This window comes from Anabrus simplex, chromosome 2 (assembly GCF_040414725.1).
Source record: "Anabrus simplex isolate iqAnaSimp1 chromosome 2, ASM4041472v1, whole genome shotgun sequence".
Lineage (NCBI taxonomy): Eukaryota > Metazoa > Arthropoda > Insecta > Orthoptera > Tettigoniidae > Anabrus > Anabrus simplex.
Window position 1 is genome coordinate 643,175,418 of NC_090266.1, and position 17,594 is coordinate 643,193,011.

Genomic DNA, 17,594 nt, shown 5'->3' on the forward strand with positions numbered 1-17,594 from the left:
AGAGTGGAACACGGAATATTATTAAAGAAATTGGAGGGAATAGGATTGGACGTAAGGGTTACACGTTGGATAAAAACATTTCTAAATTCAAGGGTTCAGAAAGTCAAAGTAGGAAATAATGTATCTCAGGTAGAGAAAGTTTGGAAGGGAAGCGGCAGAGCGTTGTCCTGATGAAAGATGGCCTTTTTCCTTGCCAAACCAGACCTTGTTTCGCGTATCTTTTCCTGTAGTTGGTCTAGGAGGTTTGCATAGTATTGCCCCGTAATTATTTGGCCAGTAGGAAGATAATCTATAGCAGAATGCCTTTTACATCCCAGAAAACTGAGGCCATGACCTTTCCGACCAAACGCACTGCCTTTGCTTTCTTTGGTGGTGGTGAATCAGCATGTTTCCACTGCTTTGACTACTGTTTTGTCTCTGGGGTATAGTAGTGGACACAAGTTTCATCTGTAGTCACAAACCGGCGCAAAAAATCTTGTTGGTTGCACTGAAAACGGGCCAGACTTTGTTCTGACATTTCCAATCTGGTGCCTTTATTATCCAATGTCAAGAGCCGCGGCACCCATCTTGAGGATATTTTTTTCATACCCAATTCTTCGGTTAAAATATAATATACCCGTTCAGAAGATATCCCTACAGCTTCAGCAATCTCCCGCACTTTCAGTCGACGATCCTCCATGACCATTTTATGCACATTGCGATAAATTCGGGGGTCGTAACACTTTTTGGCCGTCCACTACGCGGATCATCATCCAAGCTCTCCCGACCAAATTTAAACTCGCTGGTCCACTTGGCAACGGTTGAAAATGAAGGAGCAGAGTCCCCCAGTGTGTTCTGAAAGTCGGCATGAATTTCCTTTGCTTTTTCTTTACAAAGTATTTAATCACTACTCGAATCTGAGTTTTTTTTCCATTGTCACAAATCACTACGCGGGAACAACAACAAAGAGTCGTCACTACCACACTCCTGCAGCTAGAGCACTGATGCACCACATGTTCACTCACAAAGGACGTGTGATTATTGCGCGGGAACCTCGTTGCTCTAGCACTGACATCTAGCGGTGATTTCGAGAACTTTTCAAACCGTCCTCGTAACTTCACATTGACTAACAATGCTGTGGAACCTTTTTATGTACCCAACCTCTCCAATTAGATACGCATAATGTCAAAGTGGTATTAGCTATGGACATTCCACTGAAGAATAGCACTTAAGATGTTCATATGGGAGTGAAGAATCTCATAACTTAACAATTCTGCAACTGAGGTGCTTGGCGGTAATGCAAGTTATCTGACCAATGTCCTTACTCTGAGTGTGGCACGTTCAAGGAACATCTAGAATTTGAAGCAGTGATCAGCTAAGTGATTTTTGTAATCATGTTACTTGCAAATTTTCTATAGTTAGAGGCAAGTGTTTTTTGCAACGTCCAAAACCACAATTTTTTTGCAAAACTTTGCAAATTCAGTTCAGAACACAAAACTATTTACCTTTATGCAAAATCTCATCTCAAAATAATTCACAAAATTATTTGGAATTTTTCTTTGATCCAAGAAGGATAATGAAAGGTGATTAGAATAGGATGAAGTCTCTCATCTAATAAAGCTAATTCCCATCCTATGAGAACTTTCAACATCAGAATATTTTAAACTATTAACAGTGGTTAGGGATGTAGTTCGTAGTTAATTTAGATCACGTAAATATATTGATGTGATTGCCATTCTTATTTCCTTGAAGTCAAATTAATAGGCATCTTGTGAAAACTGTAGTGAAGGTTTTATGGATCCCAGTCAGTAATTTTTATAGTGAGAGGTCATTTGCAATATATTGTAATATAACATCTGACAGGAGAATAGATCTGACTCCCAGTAATATGGAACTCATGGTTTCTCTGTCTTTTTAGATTGATGTGTAAATTATGTTCATAGTGTAAGCCCTACTTGTCAACCCTGTGACCTACCATCTTTTAGAAATATTGTGCCCTTACATAATATTTATGTTTCAGTTATTTTAAGGAAATGCAGATGGATGTTACACACACACATAAACAACTTACTTTGTGTTTTACCATACATTTTTGCTTTGGAGAAGTCCTCTTATGTATGGAACACTAAAAATCAGGTATCCACATGCAAAGCTACCCCTCATTTAAGGTACTGTAATGAGGTTGCCTTGCAGAGTCACCTTGCTGAACACTCTCTGAATTGCTTGGATGACACTGATTTCTTCTGAGTTGGAGCAATTTTTGATGGGTAGTAGCCAGTATATCGACCCTGAGGTGTCAAGGGAATATTACCAGTGTGCGAGAAATTAAGCAAAGATGCAACATATTTACAGACATAAGCATTGGTTTCTTTTGTTACATGATCCCAGACCTGTGGGGTTAGAAATTCATTGACCACTTACAGTTCTGTTAGATTATCTCACAACCTTCTCCTTATGACGGAGTGAATTTTTATAAACTGGCTTACATGTGACATCAACAGGTTTATTACTTACAAGTTCCCAAATCCAGTTATTACTGGCATTCCTACCTATTGATGTTACACTTAGTGTAAATCTTGAATTATTCTTTGGCGCTGGCTCTTAGGAAATTGAATCAGATTCACCTTCACCAATATCACGTGAAGATGAATTATTCTCACTTCGCACAATCTCATTATGAATTTCAACATCATTATTCTCAAGCAAGTCATGAATAACATCATCCGCACCACTCCAGGTCACTGCCATATTTGTTTACAAGTAACACGTGGTGAGGTGAGTTTTACTTTTCTTATTCCAGGAGTGAGTTACCGTTTATGAAATAAAAATGAAGTTTAGGTAGTTCCTGACATCTGTGGGTTAGATTTTGAAACTTATAGAACAAACTTCGGTGACTCGGTAACTATAAATATGCATCTGTAGGTAGTCCATGAACACAGACCCAAGAAAACTTGCACTTATAGTACTGTGTACTGTTTCTTCTTACTCTACGATTGCTATCAACCATCGCAGTTTTATCATGACTTGTACCATTTAGTCACTGTGTATTCTCGTATACACTCAGGCATAGTAAATACCTCTGCAACAACTGAAGATTGAGACCATTCATGGACAACAAATGTGTAATTAAAAATAGAATAGCTATTGCACCTTTCCAGTTCACATTCAACAGAAATCTGTTCGTGTTTGAAATCATCATGATACATAATCATCACCCTTGATTTGAATATTGTTATTCAGCATGAAAGGGAAACAACCATAGATTACAAGATATGATCATTATGAGATATATATGCAGAAAGTGTCATCTGTGTAAGTAATGGCTTGTATGTGTTTTTTTTAAATAATATATCTTGTCTGTAGATAGGATAATTATCTAGTCTGTAAGGTACCTTTTGGTACTAATTCAAATACACAGGTTATGTAGTAATATGATAGAATAATTGTTACTCATCTTGTAGGTAAGTAAAATGGAAGTACAAAAGCTGGTCATTGACTGGAATTTTAGTATTGTACCAAAATTATAATTTACTTGTCTGATCTGATTATTTCACAGAAACTCATCGGACCGTGCTCAATCAAATACTTCGCCAGTCAAGTGCACATTTGGCAGATGGTCCATTTGCCGTTTTGGTAGATCACACACGTGTATTGGACTTTGATGTAAAACGTCGGTACTTCCGTTCTGAACTTGATAGAATGGATGAGGGGATCCGTCGTGAAGAGCTTGCTGTACATGTGAGAAGAAGCCACGTCTTTGAAGATTCATTCCGAGAGTTGCACCGCCGTGGGGCTGATGAATGGAAAAATAGATTCTATATAGTTTTTGAAGGTATACAGTTTAGTTATTTACTGTCATTGATAAATAATTGAGTATGTTTTGTATTAAGTTTTTTGTTGCAGACTGTATTGCATGGGAAGATTTTTCCTTAGTTTTATGAAACTTTATATTTATTCCATTGTATTCTAATAGGAACTGTCTCAAGGTGACCGCAGTTCAAATCCTAGCCAATGCATGTGGGATTTTTAAAATGAAAAGTGGCGTGTGTGTTATTCGCATTCCACATAAAACTGTATTTCCCATGGCTATGATCACAATATCAACAGTCGCGTAAAACTGCAATCTTGCTTTATAAGAAACTGTCTAGATTAGCATAATAATTACATTTTTTCTGTTAACATTTTCTTTTATGAAGTTTAGAGCTGTACAGTTGTGAAAACATTTTATCTATTTTCTAATGATATGGGTTTTGACCAGCTGGGATCATGCAAAATTTCCTAAGCTGGCAGCTTTGTCCTCTTAAATTTTTCCCTGGGCGATCTACTCCTGGCAATACTTACGGCAACCAGCATGGAATTAGACCAATCAAGGTCACGCTGCTTACATTGTGCTGCAAATGAGCAGCGATTTTAGAGTGATATTAAGTCCATAATATATGTTAGAAAATAGTACTTAACGTGCAGAATATGAACTGAAACATGCATGTGGCTGTTGTGATAAAATATAAAAAGCAATTTGTTTGAATTTCACAAGTAGAACTTTCATTTTACTTCAACCAATAGATGATATTAGGATCACTGACAAAAATGAACTGGGAAAAATTTGGAACATAGTAAAAATTAGCAGATGCCTATAGAAATTTTATCCACAAAAAAGAACAGATTTGAAGTTAAAAAAATAAATAAAATCTTATAATAAATGATCAGTTCTCCCAGCTATGTAATGAAAAATGTCCTTCCTGGCCACTTCTGCTCTATTCAATCTCATAAAGACTTCCAACGAGATAGTAGCTAATGAAACACCATTGAAATTGCCGTGTTGAGTGGCTCAGACGTTTGAGGCACTGGCCTTCTGACCCCATTTTGGCAGGTTCAATCCTGGCTCAGTTCAGTGATATTTGAAGGTGCTCAGATACGTCAGCCTCGTGTCGGTAGGCTTAGTGGCACGTAAAAAAAAACGCCTGTAAGACTAAATTCTGGCACCACTGCATTTCCGAAAATCGTAAAAGTAGTTAGTGGGATGTAAAGAAAATAAGATTATTACAATATTGAGTTTAATTTTTATATCACAAACAGCATCATTAATGCAACATGTCAGGTTTGTTTTACTTTTTAATCACAGAAGTCTGTGCACTTATCCTGGGTAGACTGTTGTAGTTTGTTACTAAAAGAGCAAGATATTTTCTCTAACTCCATAAAATGTTCTATTTACAGCACATTACACTAAATATTACCATTATCATTCCCCACATTTTAAATAAATGTTACAAATTACAGTAAAATTTAAAAACAATGAGCACACAACACAAAAAGATGGGATTCTTCAAATATGAGAAATAGCTGAATTCCATAAAGCCTTCATGAACTGAATTCCATAATGCCTTCATGAACTACAAATGTTATAAAGAGATAAAATGTCGTGAAGGCTTCATAAAGTTCATCTGTTACAGTTGTCCACCACTTTGTGTATCCTTATTCACTCCTGAATTTGTTGCACTTACACTCACTGCCCCTGCTCTTACCCAAGTGTACGATGATAGGCTCCATTCCGTTTACTTAAAAATTAGGGCATGCCTAAGTAGAATAACTGAGGTATCTGAAGCCCATCTCTTTTCATTTAGGGGCCAGGAATGACCTTAGATGTTAGGCCCCTTTAAACAACAAGCATCATCATCATCATCATCATCATCATCATCTCTTTTCAGTTTTGACTCAGTTAATTTATAACTGTTAGGTTCTCCAGTCTGCCGAAACTAATTTTGAATAAATAAATTTATACACTATCTGAAAAAGGAAACTTACGGTAACAGAAGTATACCTGAAAAAGAAACAACTTAATTAAAATAGAATGAATAAGAATTTATTTACTCAAAATTAGTTTCAACAGACTGGAGAACCCAATAGTTCTAGAGTAATAGAGGTGTAATTGTTTTACCAATTAGTATCTTCCTTGCTTTATTGTCATTAAATCTTTGTGTAGTATACAGTATTTCCTTCTCTGACATATACCAGATAGTTCACCAGCCCCTTGCAATTTAGTTTTATTCATCCTGCCACATTTATTACAATTCTGAAATACATCGGTCTTCCTAAACCGTGGTAATATAACGAGATGTGTGGTCACGGGCTGAAAACCAGCAGGAGTCGTGAGCGCTACTATTAATTTGTTGTATCCCGAATGAACCCATAAAATGAGCACAGATATGAAGAGTATGTACTTTAAAACAGCAGGTGCACACACAGACCAGGAACATGTATTGTGTAGGCTGGAAACATTACACTTAATGTGAGTCATTTTTTGCCTGTATTGTCAACTTTGAACAGTTTTTGATTCTTATCAGGAAAAAGTTCCACCTTTACAATACCTAAAAGTTTTTCCTTTAAAATAAAATTAGAGGAACATATTTCGCCCCTCCTGGGGACCTCTTTAGCCTCACAATGTACGAAAGTTAAAAGGTAAAGATATAAGCATATCTAGAAATATTAAAATATATATCCTCAATAAAAATTACCATCTGTGGTAGTGTATTTGTATGTTTTTTCTTCATGTTTCATTGAACCACATTTGTCAACATGTAATCAAAATTCTTTACTTGTAAGCTTGTCATTGAGTAAACTACGATAAAGTCTTATGTTTTCTAGAATTGATGAGTTACTAGTAAAATGGTGAAAGACTAATGAATGTACAGTCTTGGTTCTGTTCCTACTGTTTATAGTAAAGCAAGTTCTATGGATAAATATACTAATTTTTATAGACTTGAAGATCTTGTGTGTAGAATTTGACTTGTTTATATAGGTGGAATCTTCTTGTATTACATTGTTAAAAGTTGAATTGCCAGGCTTATATTTCACTGAAGACAATAATTGACTGACTGATGGAGGGGGAGGTGGGGAGGTTAGTCATGTGGGATAATGTTTTAAGTGGGGAAAAATGTTTCTCCTCAGGGAGTGAGTTCAGTAGAGATATCAGTGAGGAATCTGTATGAGTTACTGCAGGTAGAACAGCAAAGGGAAGATTGATAACAGGGAAGTAATACAGAGAAGGGGCAAGGCAAGAGGAAAGGGAAACATACAGTAGAGAATAGGAACATAATTTTTCCAGGTAATCTCAATTTACCAAATATTAACTGGCAAGGTAATGTGAGTGACAGGAAGCTGAATCGGAAAGTGATGGAATCTGCATCAGCCCAAGGACACAGGAAAAGAACACAGTAGAACAACAAAATTCAACCTCAAAGTACAAGGTTATTTACCTTGGGTGCAGCAGCTTACGAACATAAAATGTGCAAGGGGCCCAGAAAGATGGGAGATTAACAGACAAGGATCTTAAATTTACACTTAAGAAGTTGCTAGGTCAATGTGACTTCAAGTCTACCAAATGAAAACACCAAATTAAAATTGGAGTTGAAATATTTAATTAAAAATTCATGAATAAGCTGGTGGTACCTCCTTAAATTCTTACAATGAATTGAAACATAAGGAAAATTGAGAAACCGATACCTTTAAATAAATTAATATTTAAAAAAAACTTTTCTTGAAAAATTAAAATATTGGCCAGTAAGGTACAATTAATCTAATTACATTGAAATTTGTTTCAATTGATTTTCACGTAAATCTTAATGAACAATCAAGGTAATATGGTCTGATACACCAACTCAAAATTGCGACCAAAATAGCAAAAAAATATTACACTGAAAAGTATTAAATCAATTGAAGTGATAAACTAATAATTAGTGGAAAAATTCCCTTGAACGATCACAAAATAATAAAGGGAAAATATATTAAAGTTCCACAAATTGTACAGAACAACTACACACGAACAGGAAAAATGCAGCTTGCCAAGCCAAGCTATCAATAATAATGGCCAAAGCCGGCCAAATTAATGCGTAGAGATAAGTGATGCAACAAATAATGATAAGAGGAAAAAACAAAACATGGATATGAATAAGTCAGGTGAGCGTAAACCAAATAAAGATTTAAGAAATAGGAGAAACAAATTTCAATTTCCTACAAACCACGGTGTTACAGATGATGATGATGATGATGATGATGATGATGATGATGATGATGATGATGATGATGATATTATATAAATGACAGGGTCTAATTTCATTGAAATTAACATTTCTTTTAACGGATGGTCTAACAGAGGTTCAGAATTCTTGTTATTAAATTAAATGGAAGGTGGCCTTGGAACTGCAACAATGCACATATAAGATAGAATATAAATACGAGCCCGAAAGATACAGACAAGAAGAAACAATCCCATTACGACAAATCACCCAACACAGCGCGTCACACCAAAATTACGGTATAATTAGAGATCACATGACAAAATCAAGGAAATATAGATAGAAAGAAATACACCCGCAAAATAATAATAATAATACAAAAAAATTAGGAGGAGAAAATAAACACAACTATAATGTCCATTAACTTAAACTAATAGAATAACTTTAACACTCATAGGCCCATATACTGCATTTCCAAATTACCTCATAATTTAATTTCATTTCCATTTCAAAATCTTACAATATCTATTTTCCTTGTTACCTTTTCTTTTTTGCTACCGAAGAGAACGTTGTTCTGATTAACGAGGTGAATCATTGCCGAAAAGTTTTTTTAAATAACAGATTGGCTAAATTTTAATGATGTTACATGGCGAGCGGTGGCTTGTTACTTCAATTTACCGTAATATCTTCTTCAACTAGTCCACGGCCGTAGAAATGTTCCTAGATTTGTTAGGAATGTATAATTACGTACGTTTTCAGTTCTGCATATCCAAAAACATGTAATCCAATAACTCACGTACTTGAAGACACGTTTGAAGGTATTCACAGAGCCAGCAATTCAGCACACACACGTATTACTAAATCTCGAAAGAAAAAATTAAAAACGAAAAGACTTGCAACACAAAATTAAGGCATGGCCATAGTTTTCAGCGACTTTAACCCAAGAATCGGACTCCATTCCTACTACACTCAAATATGTCTTCCAACACACATGCCAATGGACAACCGTCTTGTAGCATATCGACATAATAATAGCAGATCACAGATTTAAATATTTTGAATTGCAGACGCTCCAAGCAATGGACAATTAAGGGGAATAAAATCCCAGTACACAAGTCAAATAATTTCATATAAATATAGTTTCCCTTATTCATGACACAGAACCAACTAGAAGGAAAAATATTTTAGATGTGATACTGATAAACCAAATGAGCTCTATAGGGAAACTGAATTGGTAGATGGTATAAGTGATCAGGAAGCTGTTTTTTGCCGTAGTTTAGAATAAATGCAATGGAAAGAAAGGTTATAAAATTAGGATGATTGGTGATACCATATGGTTGATAAAAGATGCATGGAGGAGTTTAAAAAAAAAAGTAAGTTATGATCACTAAATGGTCACTAAAAATGTAAACAGCCTATGGGATGGATTTAAAACAATTATTCATGAATGTGAAAACAGATGTGTACTTTTAAAGGCAATAAGGAATGGGAAAGACTCACTATATTCTAAGAGGAATAGAGAGATTGAGGAGGTGCAGGTTAGGAAAAAAAGAAATCCTTACAAATAGTTGTGGAGATAAAGAAAGATTAAAGGAGCATACTAGAAAATTGAATTTAGCAAAAATATCAGCTAAGAATAACACGATGGCCAACGTAATTGGCAGTCATATGAATTTTAGTGAAAAACGAAAGGGTACTTTAAGACAGAAATAGGATCTACGAAAGACATTCCAGGGATCATTAATGAACAAGGGGAGGGTTTATGTGAGGACTTGGAGGAAGCAGAAGTTTTCAGTCAGCAGTATGTGAAGGAAGTTGAGTATAAGGGTATAATGACCAGCTACAGGACATTACTGATACTGGGAAAGTACTGAAGTTTAGCTCTGATAATAGGTATATTTACAAAATGATACTAAAGCTGAAGGCTAAAAAAGCAGCAGGGATTGGTAAGATCTCTGAGGATATACTAAAGGCAATGGGTTAGAATATAGTACTATATCTGAAACATCTGATTACTCTTCAGATGACAGCGCTATGGCAAATTAATGAAGAGTTGCTATAGTAGCCCAAGTGTACAAGGGAGAGGATGATAAATATAGAGTGGATAATGACCAGCCGTTCAGCTTGATATGTTTTGCACGTAAACTCTGAGAAAGCATTTGTTTCTGATAATATTAACCCTTTAGGGTCCAATCAATTTCCCGCCTGCATCTTGCACAGATCCAATTTAACATTAGGCAACTATTTCACATAAGTAAAATTGTGAATTTTGTCATTAAAAATATGATTTGCACATTTCTTTATTATCAGTTATGTTAACAAAATTATGAGCAATACATTTTGAAAGTGTGGTACTTCCAGAGGTATATGTTTTGGTGCAGTCCTGGGTTCCATGGACAGCTTTCACAATAAAATGTTTCATTTCTGCATCCTTTCATTATCCTGTCAGAACACATGGGACACTCCTTTTTCTTTTTTGTCCTCATGAGTATCTATGGTATGCAGCTTCCCATGCAGACAAAATTCTGGGTCACAGCTGCTCCGTTGGCCATGCTTACAGGCATTTTGTTTCATAATGTCCCCCACGAGCCCCATGATAACTAGATTCTTTAAGGATTTGTGACTCACTTCCAGCTTATTTTCTGCATATTATATAGTTTAAAGCTGTTCATTAAACCTACCAGCTTCTTTCCTGTATTATGGTGTGTACCATGTCGGTGCTGTGATAATACTTTGAAAAATCGCATGCAGTCACTTTCTTCAATCATCACGCCATACATCACAGTTTTTGCCACAGTCTTCCACCTCAGAACTTTCTCCTCACTCAAAATTTTCTCATATTTGAGAACACTAATTTCACTTTCAGAATCAGTGAATATTGCCTTGTCACACAACCGCCCGTAAATATCAAGTTCCATGCCGCCAATGGTGGACGCTATGCAGACCACAAACGTAAACACAACAGCGAAGAACTATTTCCAAAGGAAAAGCAACTCAGTTAAAACTAATTAAGAGTGGATGGCAGTACTGAACAAGAAATGTCCAGGCTAAATACTACATAAAGCTTGGAGCCATTTTGGCTCCAACATAAGAAATATATAACCTTAAAGTTCTGTCAGACTACGTCTGACATAGGACCGGAATGGGAAATTAACAATGTCAGCCTTTGGACCCCAAAGGGTTAAGACTAGTCATAGGCAAATGATACCCGTGTTCAAGTGGGATCAAGTCAACCCAATACGTGCCGAGGTTTGAGCCTGTTCGAAGCAGCTCGAGCAGTCACGTGATCGAGGACAGTCTGACTCAGACTACAGCACGAACCTGCAGATAAGCAAACAGCATATAAAGTGAAACACTGCTCACGCAGGTGTGTGTGTGTGATATTGATAACGAAAGTGCTTGCTGTCATACATTACTACATTCATTGGCGTATGTTTTTTGAGGAATAAAGTCTGTCTATAAAATTAGGAGGATTAGATTACAATAATATGCTATGAAAAGGTGTGGATCCATAGTATTCACCGCTTATTAACGGGAGTATTAACAACCATAGTTTCATGCAACATTATGAATACGGTAATATTATTCTTATGTTGTCATGCTTTGGGTGGCTAAGACAGCTGTGTAGTGCGGCAGGTGAGGTGCTCCTTCTGTCCTCAATGTTGGGGGCTTGCCTCCTCTCCTTGAGAGAGAATTACACTTTTTGCCCATGTAGAAGAACTTGAGTAAGAAAGGATTAATATCTCATCAATCATGTACACAAATAAATGTATGAATATTGTTATGGAGCAGTGTTAACTATCTGATTGCATGAAATATATCAAAATCAAAATTATCCCTTCCGAGACTCGGGATTTCAAACTATATCCTTAACAAATTTCAGGTCAGTCGGTCCAGCAGTTTTCGAGTCTATCCGAAACAAACAAAACAAACACCATCTAATTTTTAGTAATAGTATAGATGGCCCACAAGAACTGATGGCAAATGTATGCAACTGATGACAAAAATATCATAAATTTCTAGTCTAATAACCATTCTTGCCTTTGCTGGCAAGATGTAGTGTTTTCAGTGCACTATGTTTTCTGGTATGGGCTGGAATAAATTTGTTACTTTCATTGACCTGTTTCAGTCTCGTCCTTTGCTTTGACAATATGAAAGTGACCGAGGTATGAGCGATGCTAGTAATACCCTTCCTTATGCAGCCAGTCCCTGTTATGAATGGTGTGAAAATATTGCTCATAGGGTCAGTTGGTGCATGCATTTCAGTGGCCTTGGTAGATTGATATGTAATAGCAAATTCTGGCTCAGTGAGGAAAGCAACGGGAAACTACCTCACTCCTCATTTCCCTAGTATGCTTCTTCATTGACACCTAGGCTATCTGTGGCAGCTGTTGGTGGAGCCGTGGAGGATCAAACCAGCCTTCGGGCTGAATACCCAACATACAATAACCATATGTAACTATTTTGACACTTGTGATATTAAGACAATATACTTTATTTTCCTTTTTCTGTGTTTATACAGACCAAGAAACACATTTTAGTAGACAATTTGTGTGTTCTGAGGAGGCATTTGTAATGAATCGTCGCATAAACATAAATTCTGACTGTCTCCAATGTACGGATACGGGTCAGTGGTATTAAGTACACCCTCATCGGAGAGTCTGCCCTACAAGGGCTGCACTTGGATAGAAATAGCCACAAGAAATTAAATTAATATTAGGTACAAAAGAGACAGAAGTAACAGTAAGCAGAGGATGAACCAGTACTGTGCAGCATGATACTCGTACACATCCTTGTCAGGTTGTTGCACATACAAAAGCTCAGACTTGTTTGAACTCTGGCATTAGCTGTTTAAGCCGCCTGAGCTGGACTGAAGCACATCGCTAGTTAAGACACATTTGCAAAATTACTAACTATTTTAATAGAAGGCAGTTCAGATTTTGGAAAGGCTCAACTTGAGGATTCCAGCAAGATTTGAGATTCTGGAAGTGAAATGGCTTTTGATAGGGTAGATCATGGGAGACTGGTGACGAAAATGAGGACTATTTGACTAGACAAAAGACTGACTGAATGGGAGGCTGCATTTCTAGAAAATAGAAGTCAGAGAATAAGAGTATGTGTAGCATTATCTGTTCCTGAAAGCATTAAGAGGCGGGTTTCTCAAGGCAGTATTATTGGTCTGGATATGAGTAGAGAAATGGAGTAAGAGATAAAGCTTTTTGTGGATAGTGTTAAGCTGTATAGAGTAGCAAATTATTTTACAGGATTGTGAGTGACTGCAAAAAGACCTTGGCAGTGTTATGAGATGGACTGTAGGCAGTTGTATGATGATAAATGGGATGAAATGTCAGGTTGTAAGTTTCACAGAGAAGAAAAGTTCTCTATATTTAAATTACTAGGTTGAGGGAGTAATAGGTTACAGATCTCTTCATATGGTTATGAGAGAATTTAGGGGTTGTAGTAAGGATGTAAAGGAGAAGGCAAGACCCCAATTACAGAATGGTTCCAGTGTATGGGACCCACACCAGTATTACTTTATACAAGAACTGGGTGATTGCCGACGAAAGAATAGTGTTCCGAATATGTTGCAAACTTTGGACTTGGAAGACTTGACTAAGCGGGATGTTCCAATATAAATGGTCCGTTACTGGACATCATAAATTTTCGAGCTAACTCTTTCTTGGTTGCCAACCTTTTTATCCCAGTGTGTTAGTTTGGGCTCATCAGTTGGTAACTAGCACACTTACTAAATGAGGCCACAGTGCTAGTTGCAAGTAGAGGATTGTAAAGACGTTTAGTAAATTCACAGAGGCTTGCAAACTGAACGCTGAAAGGCATAATAGTCTATAATAATGTAATGTATGTATGTATGATTTTAAAGGGAAACACCTCTAAAAATGGTGAAAGTTGGTGAACTGAAGTACAATGTACAGTAATAATTTCAGTTCACCCGTTACAGACATTGCAACTGTTAACAAATCATACAATGAACTTACTAAGTTATCTCTAAGAATGTTTTTTAGATTATACTGTATATGCATTGCAAGCAATAAGTTTTGCTTTTGTATGCATCCTCTCCCATTAACAGATACCTCCCAGATATGGACAAATTTTTGCGTACAATCAATGTCTAATATCTGTATTAGAAATATTTCACTAATCACTCATTAAACACAACCAATCAATTGTTCCAGTGCAATCCTTCTTCCATGCAGGCATATTTTTAATTTTATACAAGTGTTTTGTGCTAATTAGTGTGAATGTTCTTGTACAGGTGAAGAAGGTCAAGATGCGGGAGGTCTACTTCGAGAATGGTATGTTATAATATCACGAGAGATATTCAATCCTATGTATGCGCTCTTCAAAATATCTCCAGGGGACAGAGTGACATATATGATTAATTCGTCATCTCATTGTAATCCAAATCATCTGTGTTACTTCAAATTTGTTGGAAGAGTCATTGGTGAGTTTCTTTATAAGAAAGAATTGACTCTGTTGTTGTTGTCATTATTATTTCCTACAATGTTTGTTGGCATTATTTTGTTTCTGTTAACATTTTGTTAAAACTAAAATTTAGCATAGTAATTAAAAGATCTCATTAAGGTAGATTTGGGAGATGGTTGGTCTGAACCCCACCATTGACATCCCTGAAGATGGTTTTCCATGGGTTCTCATTTTTGCACGATGCAAATGCTGAGGTTGTACCTTAATTAGGGCCATGTCCATAATTATGTATTGCAAAACTCAATAAAATGTAAATTTATTTTAAGAAACTCATCATAATTTCACATGCTGTTACAAAGCTTCTGGGACTACCTGCAACAGCAAAAACAAAACAAAAGAATTGATGTGCAATAAAATAGTAATATTAATACAGTAATTGCATCCCTCCGTATTTCTTTTCATTATCGCTTTTGTCATCACTAGCAAAATAATCATATTTGTCATCACCATCTTCCCATAGAGCATCGTCCTCAGTTCCTTCGAGTGACTAGCATTGTATCACCACGGTATGTGTGTCCAAACACAATACATTCATTATGGTAACAGGTAGATGAAACTAGCCAATTACAAATATGAGGGGAAGATAAGCAAACTGCTTGACAATTCTGATTGAGATGGTTGCCTACCGAACCTATAGTGTAAGGGGGTCATTGAGGTGATGCAGTGCGTGACTTATTTTAAATAATAGGCACACTCCCATTTTTCTTCACTAAATTCTGGATAAATATGCACGGAATATAACAAGTATGTACAGGAAATTACTAAATCAATTATTTAACACATTTCCTTCATTAACACACTGCCAATAATAAGGAACTCCCAGTGTCCATTATTTTCGTTTACAGCATTGTTCTGAACACATTGCACTCTAAGAACCCAGTATATCAATCAGATGATTCTTTCTTAACACTCCGGTGGTCGCGCAAAGAAAAGTCACGTCAGTGGTAGCGCAGATCACAATTGTGATCCACAAGAACAAATTGTTTTATAACGCAACAACCATCAGTCAAGGTTAGCAGGCTACTGCATTATCAGAGGGGGGATGGAGCACGAGGAAGGTACATAGATGCTCAAGGTCAACAGTCATACCAAAAAACAGGAGCGAAAAAAAATAAACGGCTGGATCACTATTGTGATAAAACAGGGAATCGACAGTGCAGTGCCAAAATGAAACTCGACCATTTTGTTAAATCTGTAGACGGTGATGGTGCACTTGGTTATACTATATTCATAGATTCTGATCTTTTCTTTGAATTGTTGCTCATATATTTTAGTGTGATCTTCATACTAGTGCGTCAGCTGAGGAACACGGGCATGATCTGAAATATATTTGCATAAAAGTTCATTGACATATTTTCAATTTCAATTTTAACATTCTATTACTTACTGCATAAGAGGAATGCATTACAGTGTCAATATCTTTATAGAAAAGGAAAGTGTACTGGAGGGAAGGAAGGCATAAATGCATAAATTGTGTTGGCCAGTAGACATGCTTGCAGTGCATAAATTTTACAAGAACATCACACATTTGAATGTTAATCTCCAACACAGGGAGCCCGTTACCGTTTTCTCTTTTGCTGAATGCTGTTCTCTCTTCTTTCCCTTCAAGTAGTACTTCTTTTTTGTACATGGACAGTATTAGTTCTACCTAGTTGAGATGGTAAAGGCATTGCCAGTTCTTAATCTGAAAGGACGTAGATTTGGTTCCACTTCAGGAAGGTCAAGAAATTTAGCAGAGAGACTTCTACTTCTGGAGAGAGATGTGGCTCTAAGGTTCACGCATCCGACACCAAAAATTAGTACCAGGTTAATTCATTGGAGCAAAGGCGGCCGGGCAGACGGCTAACCTCTCCATCCCACTTAATGCCGAGGTTATGGATAGTGGAAGCCAGGGGCCTTCATAGCCTGTACATATACTTTGCTTAGATGGACAGTATGGATGAAATTTTCAGATAATTAGTTTTAAACGATGGCAAAAGGAAGTTGTAAACTTGCTTGATTTTGTCTTAAAATTGTAAATTAAATACGGGCTTTGCAGAAAAACTGATAATGGAGAACATCTTTCCATCAGAAATTTGTTTGGAAAAGAATGCTGAAGTAACTGTGTAAGTCATATTGTTGAAGGAAAGGTCTGTCTTTTGTCATGAACCCCTTTTTCTTGTGGTACTTCTCAGGTAAAATTATGAAACATTTTTCATATAGAATAAATTATTAGACTTGCCTTACAATACTCATAATTATTCTTGTTCATGTCATGTAAAATGTTAATTAAAAAAATGTTTTAAAATATATATGTAATTTAAATAATCAGTAACATTTAAAAATAAATATTTTGCAACTCTTTTGGAGAAACCCACACGTGAACAGTTTGTCAAATCTAATATTCTCTTCATTTGTTCAAAATAAAACAATAATTCCACTTTTGCAAAACAAAAGGGAAACTGAAAAACCCAAAGAGTGAATAGGAGGATGTATGTACACCGACTGACAGAGCAAATGCAACACCAAGAAGGAGTGGTTCGAAAGGGATGAAAGTTGGGGAAAAAACAGAGACGGCATGGACAAATAATTGATGTTTATTTCAAACCGATATGCAGGTTACACAATGCGCACGGCATCGACTCAGTAGGATGTAGGACCACCGCGAGCGGCGATGCACGCAGAAACACGTCGAGGTACAGAGTCAATAAGAGTGTGGATAGTGTCCTGAGGGATGGTTCTCCATTCTCTGTCAACCATTTGCCACAGTTGGTCGTCCGTACGAGGCTGGGGCAGAGTTTGCAAACGGCGTCCAATGAGATCCCACATGTGTTCGATTGGTGATAGATCCGGAGAGTACGCTGGCCACGGAAGCATCTGTACACCTCGTAGAGCCTGTTGGGAGATGCGAGCAGTGTGTGGGCGGGCATTATCCTGCTGAAACAGAGCATTGGGCAGCCCCTGAAGGTACGGGAGTGCCACCGGCCGCAGCACATGCTGCACGTAGCGGTGGGCATTTAACGTGCCTTGAATACGCACTAGAGGTGACGTGGAATCATACGCAATAGCGCCCCAAACCATGATGCCGCATTGTCTAGCGGTAGGGCGCTCCACAGTTAC

General features: G+C 36.8%; 1 protein-coding gene across 1 annotated transcript in view; it reads left to right on the top strand.

The window, feature by feature from the left end:
* Positions 1-17,594, top strand: part of HUWE1 (HECT, UBA and WWE domain containing E3 ubiquitin protein ligase 1) — a 1,366,532-nt gene that overhangs the window by 1,273,425 nt on the left and 75,513 nt on the right. Inside the window, exons 56-57 of the mRNA XM_068226019.1 lie at positions 3,536-3,811; positions 14,266-14,454. Of these exons, the coding sequence (XP_068082120.1) occupies positions 3,536-3,811; positions 14,266-14,454 (465 nt within the window). The remainder of the gene's footprint in view (positions 1-3,535; positions 3,812-14,265; positions 14,455-17,594) is intronic.